This window comes from Triticum aestivum, chromosome 7B (assembly GCF_018294505.1).
Source record: "Triticum aestivum cultivar Chinese Spring chromosome 7B, IWGSC CS RefSeq v2.1, whole genome shotgun sequence".
NCBI classification, from domain to species: domain Eukaryota; kingdom Viridiplantae; phylum Streptophyta; class Magnoliopsida; order Poales; family Poaceae; genus Triticum; species Triticum aestivum.
In genome coordinates, this window is record NC_057813.1 from 539867733 (window position 1) to 539881665 (window position 13933).

A 13933-nucleotide genomic window follows, 5' to 3' on the forward strand; every position below is an offset into this window, starting at 1 on the left:
TTCCTCTCCCCATAGCTTCTACCTAGTGCCATGGCGGCACAGCAGATCACGGAGTCCGAGGTGAGGCGCCTGACATAGGAGCTCCGGGCCAAGGATGCGGAGCTCAGGTCCAAGGACGTGGAGCTCCGTGAGCTCAAGGAGGAGAGGAGTGCCATGCTCCCCCATTATGTGCGGGAGTTCACGGAGCTTCAAAAGCGGCAGGCGTCCACCACAAAGATGCTCAAGGCGTCGGTGGCGTTGCTGCAGAAAGCAGGAGATATGATAGGCCGTCAGGTGAGCCGGCTGGAGTACGAGCAGGCTGATCGTGACGAGGTCCAGGATCGCCTCAGCCACTTGGTGAACCAAGTTGCCAGGCACGTGTTGCGGCTGTGCGATGCCTACCGTTGTGCCAGAGCGACCATGTCGGTCATCGGGCTAAACCCGTTCGACCACCCGGTCGACTTCAATGAGCTGCAGCTTCCTGACTTGGTCTCCTTCTTCACCTATATCTCCGAGGAGTTGAGCCGTCTCCGCATGATGGTGGGGTGGAGCTGGACAAGGAGGGGTTGCGGGCTGCCATCGCCGTTGCCGGGCAAATACTTTCAGGGCTCCGTCATCGGAATCCATTCGTGCCATTGGACGCCGTCTTTGACGAGCTGGCTCCCGTCGACCGGGAGCGGGCTCTGCGGGCGGTTGCACCCTGCATCACCAATATCGTGCGCCTCGAGAAGCAGAGGGACTTCGGTGGTGTTTAGGCGCCCTCTGCATGGGCATGTCCATGTCTCGGCACAACATGACCGTTGGATCAAACTCAGATGGTGCAGATTAGTCACTGTAGCACAAAGTGTGTGGGTGTGTTTGGTTGCATTCTCATCTCAATATAGTTGTTTCCTCTTCGTGTATTTGTGTTAACCTACTAGTGTGGACTCATGCACCCTTCATGCACTCTGCCAAACACCCAAAAGTGGGTCGAGAAGGGAACTTTTGCTCCCATCCCGTGCACCCTTCATACACCCTGCCTAACACTATTCGTGCTTCATATGGTTCATGTTTCGTGGAGTACTGTAGCACCATACTCTCCGTGCGCTGTAGACCTAGTTCTGTTAACATTGATCTCACCGTTCATTCTCGACCAGATAGTCGAAAAAGCGGTACTATGTTACTACATTACTGTTCATATAGTTGACATGCACACAACATCATTTGTTATCGTCATATCTTACTACACTAGCAAAAAGATTATGTAGTACTGACATATGAACCACTGCACATGCCTAGTAGTAGGAGCACTGTGTATGTTCAAGTGGCTGCCGTGTTTCACACTCCTTTGTAATCATTTTTTTAGAAAAACGGTGGACATGCTCTACCGTGCGGATCCTCCTCCAGCCATGCACTAAATTACTCACGTTCGCCGACGTGTGGGACAGCCAGCATCGGGGTCCACCATCCATGCACTAAATTACTCCGTAGTAGAGTGATGGTAGACTACCTCGATCGAAGCGCCGCAGTAATGCCCAATGAGCCGTCAAATCACAAAACCCCCTCCTTTCTAGCAGTAAGTTGGACGGATGAAGCAACCATCATTTCACTCTTCTCTCTCAGCTCCCTCTCTTGAAGAAAACCCCCACTCTCTTTGCTTCTCCCTCATCTCGTTCCTCATTTCACTCTTCTCTCTCAGCTTCCTCTCTTGGATGGACGCTGGAGCACCGGACAATGTGATGTCTATGGCTCTGGCCAAAACCGTCGAGGCTCATGGTACGAAGAAGCACAAGCACCCCGCCGAGACTACCGCAGACAAGCTGAAAGCCATCGCCCTGTCCAAGCCCCCCTATCCGGGATCCCTCATTAAGAAAGCCTAGGTAATATCTCTTCTTGATGATCTTTTTCTCGATCTTGATCATGTTTTTTCATCTAACACGCAGTACTAGTACTAGTAGTACAACTTTCTGGGTGATCTTGCATGTGATTTTTGTGTGCCAAATGATGGTTCTAAATTCCTCTTTTGACCAAAACATGCGAGAGATTGACACTGATTTCTTATAGATTACTTTCAACTACTCCCTCTGTCCTAAATTTCTTGTCTTAGGTTTGTCTAGATACGGATGTATCTAATACTAAAATGTGACTTGATACATCCGTATCTAGACAAATCTAAGACAAGAATTTTGGGACGGAAGGAGTACTTTATGAACATCAATGCTACCTTTGAAGAGGGTATATTTGCCTCAGTAACTTGTGTTATGGATATTGCAAGTAATCCCTCTGCTCTCGTGCCTTTGAAGACATGTTCTAGTGTCTCTGTTCACTCATTTCTGTGTGTATATGTAGTCATATATGGAGTATAATATCAAAAATCATCTTATATTTCTGACCGGAGGTAGTAATAAAATATGGTTTCTGTTTGAATTAGAACCAGGTCCGCGGTGGAGATGAAGTTCTCAAAGTCATGTCGTCTGAACTGGAAGACCTGAGGATGAGTTCTACTGCTAAACTATCTAGCTGTTGTGTCCTTGTCGCCATGTGTCCTTGTCGCCATTATTGCCAGGCGTGTTCTCGAGGCTGTACTTGACCACAACAATTTCTTGGTTGTGCCTTCGATTATGAAGGGTGTGGTTCTTGTAAAGCTTCCCAACAAATCTGATGTGGCATGTCTTCATCATCAAGTTTATGAGTGGAAAGACCACTCTGTTAGGTTCTCCAAGGTTGACGATACGGTGATGGTGTAGGTAGACATCTCTCACAAAGTCCACGGCCTAGTCAGTTATGCGGGGTTCATCCCATAGGTTGGTGGCAAGAAATAGTCAGCAAAGTTTAATTAGTGCAACTTTGCTTGTCTGTAGTAAGTACTATTGTTCAGTACTTGATTTGTGTTTGTGAACCCTGTATTGTTTATTACTAGCAAAAAAGGGCCCGTGCGTTGCAACGGGAGAAAAATATCGTAAAACCTGCTCCGTGTGATAGTGAGCGCCATCTCTTATATACAGTTCTGATAAACATAAGTAATAAGTTTATACTGTTCATTTTTTTGAAGTATGAAGTATGGTAGCAAAGAAGCCACCCTAACATCCTTCATTTGATGGAAGGGTAGGGGTGCATGGAATAGTCTAGTAATCGGTTCTATATTTTATTTTTGGGAAAAACACAAACATTTTATTATTTTAAAATAATTAAACAATTTGAAATTTTAATCTTTTAGCAGAACTGAAACATGTTTTGAAAATGAACATTTTTTACACATGTTTTTCTGAACGAGAATTTTTAAATATAATTTTAATTAAAACATTTTTGGGGGATTCTGAGATCTTTTTTTAAACATATACTCCCTCCTTCCATCTATATAGGGCCTAATGCGTTTTTTAAGACTGCCTTTGACTATTGACAAGATTAATAGTACATGACATGCACAATGTGAAAATTATATCATTGAAAGCTCCTTTCACACACGAATTTAACGGTGTGCTTTGTGTAAGTTGCATATCATATATTATTGCTCTAATATTTGGTCAAAGTTAGCCTCGGAAAATGCATTAGGCCCTATATAGATGGAAGGAGGGAGTATATATATTTAAAAACATGTTTTTTTTAAACAAGAAAAGGTACGCGATTTAAAAAAACACACACTCGATGCCCATACCATGTAGTATAAAGTTGAGAAAGTCATAGGGATGTCCTTGGATGGCGCCTCCTTCAGCTTAGCACTGTCATCAGCTGGAAGAGGAATGTTGTATTTGTTTCTAGCCGGATATACAGATGATGGAATTGTTGTATACTATTTGAGGGTTTAATAACTAATTCAAAAGTTTTTGTAGAATTTTCAAAAGATTTTGTTGGGCAAAAGAGTAATGGTGCATTGAATTGGGATTGTTTATATACATTTTTTTTGTTAATATTCGAAAGCAAAGAGATAATGTTGGTTATTTGATTTGCAAGATTATATTTTGTTCCTTTTCTTTTGCATTATTTGAACTTGGCCAACATCACCATAAAAAAGCAAGCTTTTCTGTGTTACCCATCACATGTAAATTTCAATTGGATTGTCTAGAAAAAAAGGTAAACTTCAAGATGCATCGTGGTCACTCTTCATCCAACCCTCTCTCTCCTTCTTATCTCACCAATGATGTCGGTAACATCCAGAGTTGGGGAATATCTTAATTGTCAAGTCCCGGTGAACTCCAAATATCTTCTTCCTTAAGAACTATTTATTCAAATATTTTACTCATTTTTAATTATTGTATATCACATGATGTATTCATAAGATGTGGTAGGCATAAAAATTAAACTATAACAGTGACAACAAACAACAGTAACCAATTATTACCAATTATTATATTGGTGCTCATTTAGAAGAACAATAAAATGCATTCAGTGCTGGCACGTATAGCAACATCTAGGAGCTTCTGGTCGGTGCAGCCAACTAAAAAAGCAATCCACACCGAGAGCTATCTCCCACTGCGTGCCTTATCCACTTCGCCTCTTCTCCCTGCTCCAGCCACACACACACCCACGGGACCGTGCTCCAGTCCACGGTGCCGCGTTCCCCTTCTCTCTTCCCTCCTCTCTACAATCCTCCAAGCTTTCGTCGGCCACTTGCGGGGCGGCTGCGTATGGGCTCCAGGTGGCCGGGGCTGCGCGCGGGGGCAGGCTGGGGCTGTGGCGGAGGCGCGGCAGCGGTGGCCGGCGGCTGCTTGAAGGGGCCGCGTGGATCTGCCGCCGGGGCTTCGGATCGGCGTTGTCGTTTGAGCCCCGAGTTTTCGACGCCGAGGTCAGCGCTCCTTGAGCATTCGCGTACATGCGTCCGCAGCCAGCGGATGAAATCGATCCAGCGTCGTAGCTAGCTTGTACTGCTCCATGTGCAGACATGAGTTTTATTAGAGCCGGTGAAGCATTTGCACTTCAAGCTACCTCTGACTCCTTCGTTCACTGTTTAGTGGCTAGGCCATCAATAATCCCAAATCCATTGCCAAATCTAAAAGGAAGGTTTGATGAATCCAACAACCGGCAGTGGCAAAAACCTTCAAGATATTGCTTTATCCATTGGGCAATCTGCAGCAGTATATCTACTTGGCAATGACAAACATATACTGATCGATGATATACACTTGTATATTATGGTGAATTGTACTTACCCGCGCTTATCTTTTGGTCTGAACAGAGCTTGGCGATCCAGAGGGTGCTGGTCTCCGTCGGTGGACATTCGATGACAAATGAAAAAAACAGAGGCAACCAATTCAGCGAGGCCGCCCACCCAGCAAAGCGCACCAAAGAACCAATTCTTTCTTTACCAGAGAAGAAGAAGGCGAGGCCCAATCTCAGCCGCCGTTCGTCCTTACCTGCCTACGTCCGGCGGGCCGATGGGGGGCCCGACCTGAGGCGACATGGCCCTCCCAAGAGAGAAGCAGGCGTCGGCGCTGTGCAGGCCGTCCATGGCGATGGAGACGCCCGGGCAGGAAGGGCTCAATCCGGATGAACCAGCCCGCACCGAGCCCGGCCGCCTCAACAGGAGCTCGTCTCTCTGCCTGCCTGCGGCTCACCGGAGCCGCCATCGCCGGCGACCGCCTCCCTCAATTTGTGCCCCTTCTCCTTCGCCTTTCTTCCTCTCTTCCCCGAGGAGCGGGGAGCCGGCGAATCCGTCGGTCAGGAGCTGGGCGGCGCGCCGGCGCCCTCCATCATCGCGGTCGTTTGGGAAGGGACGCGGTCCTGGTCGATGCGGTGTGTGGCGGGCGACGCAGGGCAGGAGGTGGCGGCGGGATGAAGGTACATGCAATGGGGCACCGGCAAACAGAGGCGGGCGGCGGAGGTGCTGCAGGAGCGGCGCTCGACTGCGAGGTGAGGAGGAGGAGCAGAGGAAGGGGAGGCTGGAGGTGATCCTCGCTGACGATGGTGGGACGCAGGCATGAGCAGGAGGATGAGAGGAAATGGGATAGCGGCCTGCTGGTGGCTGCCGGCGACGCCGGGTGGCGAGGGGTCATCGAAGCGGCGTCGTGGACGCCGGCGCCAAGCGGCGGCGAGTGGCCGTCGGTGGAGTCTTGGAATGGATAAGGAATATAAGGGCTGACTGCAGACTGCGGGCTAAATTCTAACTAATGCAGGGGCTCTTTTGCAACAATGAAACGTTTTTAGGAACTCACTTGATAAAGGACTGTGGGTTGAATTCAACAAACAACAGGGGCTTTTTTGAAAAAATGACAATGACGGACGACAGAAACCCAATTCTTTTTTATTATTAGGTAAAGATACTGCCGCTTTTGGTGTGTGGTCAGTCCTGAGAACGGTCTATGTTAATGTCTGTCCACTCAATTCAGTCTGTATATTTTGAAGTATGCAGGTCATCTTTTTTGTGAGGACGGTTTATCAATTATGGTTACACTCCAATATCTATATGCATTGCAGGGTTTATCGCACCCACTAGGATTTCCAGTCCCATGGATATTCGGTCCATACGATTTGTCACGACCTTTGGACTGTCCTGCTTGTTGATACGTCTCCAACGTATCTATAATTTTTGATTACTCCATGCTACTTTGTCTATTGTTTTGGACAATATTGGGCTTTATTTTCCATTTTTATATTATTTTTGGGACTAACCTATTAACCGGAGGCCCAGCCCAGAATTACTGTTTTTTGCCTATTTCAGTATTTCGAAGAAACAGAATATCAAACGGAGTCCAAACGGAATAAAACCTTCGGGAACGTGATTTCCTCAACGAACGTGATCCAGGAGACTTGGACCCTACTCCAAGAAGTGCCAGAGGCGGTCACGAGAGTGGAGGGCGCCCCCCTGGGCGTGCATTTGTCATAGTAGAGGCGTGCATGTAGCATGTACATGTACGTACAACCAGGGTGCAAGAAAGTAAATACGGCCACATACATACATACGGGCCGGGTCTCAAATGCCTACTCGCGCATAGGTATGGCCAGGGTTCGTGCACATGGAGAGGCAGCAACGACATCATGTTCATCGGCAGCCAACCGGCTAGGTCAAAACAGAGAAACTGCGTCATTGGGTTCATCGGGAGGCAACTGACTTGGATGGAACAACTGATCAAAACGAGGCCTGGCATACCGCGGAATGGAGGAAACGGCCTTGTGTTCGATGGCCTAGGGTCGAAACGGGATCCTGTTCATTGGGAGGGGTCTGGCGTACCGCAAAGCGGAGGAAACAGACTTGTGTTCAGTGCCTACGGTCGAAACGGGGTCTTGTTGATCGGGAGGGGTGTGGCGTACCGCAAAACAGAGGAAACGGACTTGTGTTGGAGCGCTACGGTCGAAACGGGGGTCCTGTTCATCGGGAGGGGTGTGGCGTACCGCAAAACAGGACTCCATGGGTTACTGTTCATCTCCACCATCGACCTTCTCTAGTCTCCACGGGATACTGTTCATCCATTGTCGACCTCCTCCAGCCTCCACCTGCAACTGTTCATCCACGGGCTCCTGTTCATCCAGCCTCCACCGATCCTCCATCAGCTACTATTCAACCAGCCCTCTCCACGGGGTCCTGTTCAACCACCCCTTCACAGGCTACTGTTCATCCAGCCACCACCGGCTACTGTTCAACCATCCCTTCATGGGGTTGTCCTATTCATCCAGCCCCCCATGGGGTCCTGTTCATTCATCCCCAATCGGCTCGATCGATCGGGATCCTGTTCATCCAGCGGCAACGGACTCTACTACCACGGGGTCCTGTTCATCCAACCCCCCACCGGGAACTATTCATCCACACACACCCCCCCACAGCGCTCATTGTTCATCAAGGGAAGGAGGCAGCAGGTTCGATTGGCTTCAATTAGCAGCAGTAGCGAAGGAATCGCTCGATCGTGTTCAGTTAACAGCCAGATCGATCGATCGCTCGGGTTCAGTGTGTATCCTACAACGTAATTGCTCGAGTTCAGTAGGTGAACGCCTCGCTCGGGTTCAGTTAGATCCCAACACCTCGCACCCACGCGCGTATTTGTATGAGTGAAACGCGCATCGCTCGGCCCCCGACCACCCACCATAACTGCTCCCCGATATTTTCCTCGCCCTCGCTTCTACCACGGGTTTTTTTTCCGTCATGGACGGCCCAAAAAATGTCATGCATCTGCGTCTCCAGCCCGCCCAGGACGAAAAGCCCATTTTCTATCATGATTTTTTGTTATAGAAGTAGGAGCCCACCACATCTATGATGATACCGGGTTTTGTCACAATTATCGTCATAGAAGTGTCATAAGCATGACATAATTTTTTTTCGTTCGGCCCAAAATGTCACGGATGTGTCTTTTTTTAGTGCTATATGATAAAAGTTATTTGATAAAGTTTTATGTTAAAGTTCTTTGTTGTTATAATAATGTGCATGATGCTTCTATGCCTGTATTTTGTTTTTATCGACACCTCTCTCTCCAATCATGTGGACATGTTTTTCGATTTAGGTTTTCGCTTGAGGACAAGTGAGGTCTAAGGTTGGGGAAATTGATACATCCATTTTGCATCATGTTTTGCTACTATTATTTATAATGTTTTTATGCATAATAATGCTTTTGGGAGTAATTCTAATTCCTTTTCTCTCATAATATGCAAGGTTTACACAAAGAGAAAGAATACTGGCAGCTGGAATTCTAGACCTGAAAAAGCACATCATAAGGTAATTTAATTTTCTTTCTAGGGAAGTGTACCATGCCTTTCCTTAACAGAAATTGGAATCTAATATTTCCTTCCTTCATATCAATAATTGCACCATCATTCTAAGGAAAGGTCTACCAAGAATAATAGGACATGAAAGATTGCAATCTATATCAAAAATGATAAAAATCTACGGGTACATAATTCCTATTTGCAACAATAAGAACATCATTAATCCTTCCCATAGGTTTCTTAATTGTGGAATCCGCAAGGTGCAAGTTTAAAGAGCAATCATCAAATTCACGAAAACCAAGCATATCACATAAAGTTTTTGGAATCGTGGAAACACTAGCACCCAAATCACACAAAGCATAGCATTCCCGATATTTTATTTTAAATTTTATTGTAGGTTCCCACTCATCATAAAGTTTTCTAGGGATAGAAACTTCTAATTCAAGTTTTTCCTCATAAGATTGCATCAACGCATCAATGATATGTTTAGTAAAAGCTTTATTTTGGCTATAAGCATAAGGAGAATTCAACACGGATTGCAACAAGGAAATACAATCTATTAAAGAACAATTATCATAATTAAATTCCTTGAAATCCAAAGTAGTGGGTTCATTGCTATGTAAAGTTTTAATCTCTCCAATCCCACTTTTACCAATTTTAGCATCAAGATCAAAATACTCTAAATCATCGGAACGCCTTTTAACTAAAGTTGATTCACCTCCAGTCCCATCATTATTAAGATTCATATTGCAAAATAGGGATTTAATAGGAGACACATCAATAACTTTTAGATCTTCATCATTATTTTCATGAAAACTAGAAGAACATGCTCTTACAAAGCAATCTTTCTTAGCATGCATCCTAGTGGTTCTTTCTTTGCACTCATCAGTGTAAATTCTCATGGCTTTGAGAGACTCATTGATATCATGCTTAGGTGGAATGGATCTAAGTTTCAAAGAATCAACATCAAGCGAAATTCTATCCACGTTCCTAGCCAATTCATTTTCTTCAAGCAATTTTTCTTCAAGCAAAGCACTGAAATTCTTTTGAGAATTCATAAATTTTTTAACACTAATATCAAAATCAGAGGGCATCTTATTAAAATTTCCATAAGAGTTGTTATAGGAATTACCATAATTATTAGAGGAATTACTAGGAAACGGCCTAGGATTAAAGTTTCCTCTATACGCGTTGTTACCAAAATTATTCCTACCAACAAAATTCACATCCATAGATTCATTATTATTCTCAATCAAAGTAGACAAAGGCATATCATTAGGATCAATAGGAGCACTTTTAGTAGCAAACAATTTCATAAGTTCATCCATCTTTCCACTCAAAACATTAATTTCTTCTATAGCATGAACATTTTTACTAGTAGATCTTTCGATGTGCCATTGAGAATAATTAACCATAATATTATCTAGGAGTTTAGTAGCTTCTCCTAAAGTGATTTCCATAAAAGTGCCTCCCGCGGCCGAATCTAAAAGATTTCTAGAAGCAAAATTCAAGCCGGCATAAATTTTTTGTATGATCATCCATAAATCCAAACCATGTGTAGGGCAATTATGTATCATTAATTTCATCCTCTCCCAAGATTGTGCAACATGCTCATGATCAAGTTGCTTAAAATTCATAATATCGTTTCTAAGAGAGATGATCTTAGCGGGAGGAAAATACTTAGAGATAAAAACATCTTTGCACTTATTCCACGAATCAATATTATTTTTAGGCAAAGACGAAAACCAAGTTTTAGCACGATCTCTCAGCGAAAACAGAAATAACTTCAATTTAACAATATCATTATCCATGTCTTTCTTCTTTTGCATATCGCACAAATCAACAAAGTTGTTTAGATGAGTAGCGGCATCTTCACTAGGAAGGCCGGAGAATTGATCTTTCATAACAAGATTCAACAAAGCAGCATTGATTTCACAAGATTCAACATCATTAAGAGGAGCAATTGGAGTGCTAAGGAAATCATTATTATTGGTATTGGAAAAGTCACACAATTTAGTATTATCTTGAGCCATTGTGACAAGTAATCCAACACACAAGCACACAAGAAAAAGCGAAAAAGAGGCAAACAGAAAAGAGAGGGCGAATAAAACGACAAAGGTGAAGTGGGGGAGAGGAAAACGAGAGGCAAATGGCAAATAATGTAATGCGAGGGAGATGAGTTTGTGATGGGTACTTGGTATGTCTTGACTTGAGTGAAGACCTCCCCGGCAACGGCGCCAGAAATCCTTCTTGCTACCTCTTGAGCATGCATCGGTTTTTCCCTTGAAGAGTAAAGGGTGATGCTGCAAAGTAGCGTAAGTATTTCCCTCAGTTTTGAGAACCAAGGTATCAATCCAGTAGGAGGCTCCTCCCAAGTCCCACACGCCTACACAAACAAACAAGAACCTTGCAACCAACACGATAAAGGGGTTGTCAATACCTTCACGGGCACTTGCAAAAGTGAGATCTGATAGAGATAATATGATAAGATAAATATTTTTGGTATTTTTATGATATAGATTGAAAAGTAAAGATTTCAAAATAAAGTAGATTGGAAACTTATATGATAGAGAATAGACCCGGGGGCCATAGGTTTCACTAGTGGCTTCTCTCAAGATAGCATAATTATTATGGTGGGTAAACAAATTACTGTCGAGCAATTGATAGAAAAGTGCATAGTTATGAGAATATCTATGCATGATCATGTATATAGGCATCACGTCCGTAATAAGTAGACCGACTCCTGCCTGCATCTACTACTATTACTCCACACATTGACCGACTCATGCCTGCATCTAGAGTATTAAGTTCATGAAGAACAGAGTAACACATTAAGCAAGATGACATGATGTAGAGGGATAAACTCAAGCAATATGATATAAACCCCATCTTTTTATCCTCGATGGCAACAATACAATACGTGCCTTGCTGCCCCTATTGTCACTGGGAAAGGACACTGCAAGATTGAACCCAAAGCTAAGCACTTCTCCCACTGCAAGAAAGATCATCTAGTAGGCCAAACCAAACTGATAATTCTAAGAGACTTGCAAAGATAACCAATCACACATAAAAGAATTCAAAAGAGATTCAAATATTTCTCATAGATAAACTTGATCATAAACCCACAATTCATCGGATCTCAACAAACACACCGCAAAAAGAGTTACATCAAATAGATCTCCAAGAAGAGGAAGGAGAACTTTGTATTGAGAATCAAAGAGAGAGAAGAAGCCATCTAGCTAATAACTATGGACCCAAAGGTCTGTGGTAAACTACTCACAACTCATCGGAGAGGCCTTGGTGATGATGGAGAGGCCCTTCGTGGTTGATTCCCCCTCCGGCAGAGCACCGACGAAGGCTCCAAGATGGGATCTCGCGGATACAAAAGGTTGCGGCGGTGGAAATAGTTTTTTGTGGTGCTCCTGGAAGTTTTCAGGGTCCGTGGATATATATAGGAGGAAGAAGTATGTCGGTTGACGCTTGAGGGGCCCACGAGGGTGGGGGGCGCGCCGCGCACTCTCATGGCCGCCTCGTTCGCTTCTTGATGTCCACTCCAAGTCTCCTGGATTGTGTTTGTTCCAAAAAGATCGCTCCCGAAGGTTTCATTCCGTTTGGACTCCGTTTGATATTCATTTTCTGCGAAACACTAGAATAGGCAAAAAAACAGCAATTCGGGTTGGGCCTCCGGTTAGTAGGTTAGTCCCAAAAATGATATAAAAGTGTAAAGTAAAGCCCATAAACATCCAAAACAGGTAATATAATAGCATGGACCAATCAAAAAATATAGATACGTTGGAGACGTATCAATAAGTCATTTTGACCTAGAAAAAAATAAGGGGAGGACCTTCGGGACGAAGCGCCGCCGTCTCGAGGCGAAACTTGGGCAGGAGCACTTTTGCCCTCCGGCGGAGCGATTCAGCCGGGGGAACTTCCCTCACGGAGGGGGAAATCATCGTCATCGTCATCACCAACAACTCTCCCATCTTTGGGAGGGCCATCTCCATCAATTTCTTCAACAACATCATCTCCTCTCAAACCCTAGTTCATCTCTTGTGTTCAGTCTTTGTATCGGAACCTTAGATTGGTGCTTGTGGGTGACTAGTAGTGTTGATTACATCTTGTAGTTAATTACTATATGGTTTATTTGGTGGAAGATTATATGTTCAGATCCATTATGCTATTTAATACCCCTCTAATCTTGAGCATGATTATTATTTGTGAGTAGTTACTTTTATTCTTGAGGTCACGGGAGAAGTCATGTTGCAAGTAATCATGTGAACTTGATATGTGTTCGATATTTTGATGATATGTATGTTGTGATTGTCTTAGTGATATCATGTGAATGTCGACTAGATGACACTTCACCATATTTGGGCCTAAGAGAATGCATTGTGGAGTAGTTATTAGATGATGGGTTGCTAGAGTGACAGAAGCTTAAACCCTAGTTTATGCGCTACTTCGTAAAGAAACGATTTGGATCCAAAAGTTGAATGCTATTGTTAGATTTTATCTTAATAATTTTCTCGTAGTTGCGGATTCTTACCAGGGGTTAATCATAAGTAGGAGGTTTGTTCAAGTAAGAACAACACCTAAGCACCGGTCCACCCACATACCAAATTATCAAAGTAGCGAACACGAATCAAGCCAACATGATGAAAGTGATATGATGAAATTCCCGTGTATCCTCAAGAATGCTTTGCTTATCATAAGAGACCGTTTTGGCCTGTCCTTTGCATCAAAAGGATTGGGCTACCTTGTTGCACTATTGTTACCATTACTGTTACTTGCTTGTTATAAATTATCTTGCTATCAAACAACTTGTTACCTACAATTTCAGTGCTTGCAGATACTTCCTTGCTGAAAACCACTTGTCATTTCCTTCTGCTCCTCGTTGGGTTCGACACTCCTACTTATCGAAAGGACTACGATTGATCCCCTATACTTGTGGGTCATCATTAAGCTCGTTAATAACAACACCAACACATATTTTTTATCTTACATGACAAAAGTTCCGTAGCACCTCAGTCCATATATTCAATCTAATCTACATCAGAGGCAACAAACTGTTGCATTTCCTTTTGTAGTCACCATCTTCCTTCGTAAAAACCACATCTACACACTCATCCTGTAAACAATAACACATCAAAATCTGTTAACGAGCGCTCATGAGTTTAACGAGTTTCAAACAAACCGAGCCGAGCAGAGTTTCCGAGCCTTAATGAGCACGAGCTTAACGAGCCGAGCATCTCTTAATCCACTCCATCCAACAATTGCGGTCAATCATCTTACATATCATTCATGGTTTTATTTTTGTGTGGATAAAACAAATATTTTCACCTACAAAAAT

General features: G+C 43.9%; 1 protein-coding gene across 1 annotated transcript; it reads left to right on the forward strand.

Annotated features, from left to right (window-relative positions):
- Window positions 1–399: 399 nt before the first annotated feature.
- On the forward strand, window positions 400–6351 carry LOC123158143 (uncharacterized). Its single transcript, XM_044576250.1, has 3 exons — window positions 400–519; window positions 4361–4741; window positions 5132–6351. The coding sequence occupies exons 1-3, from the start codon at window positions 400–402 to the stop codon at window positions 5444–5446; spliced, it is 816 nt and encodes a 271-aa protein (XP_044432185.1). The 3' UTR covers window positions 5447–6351.
- The last annotated feature ends 7582 nt before the right edge of the window (window positions 6352–13933 follow it).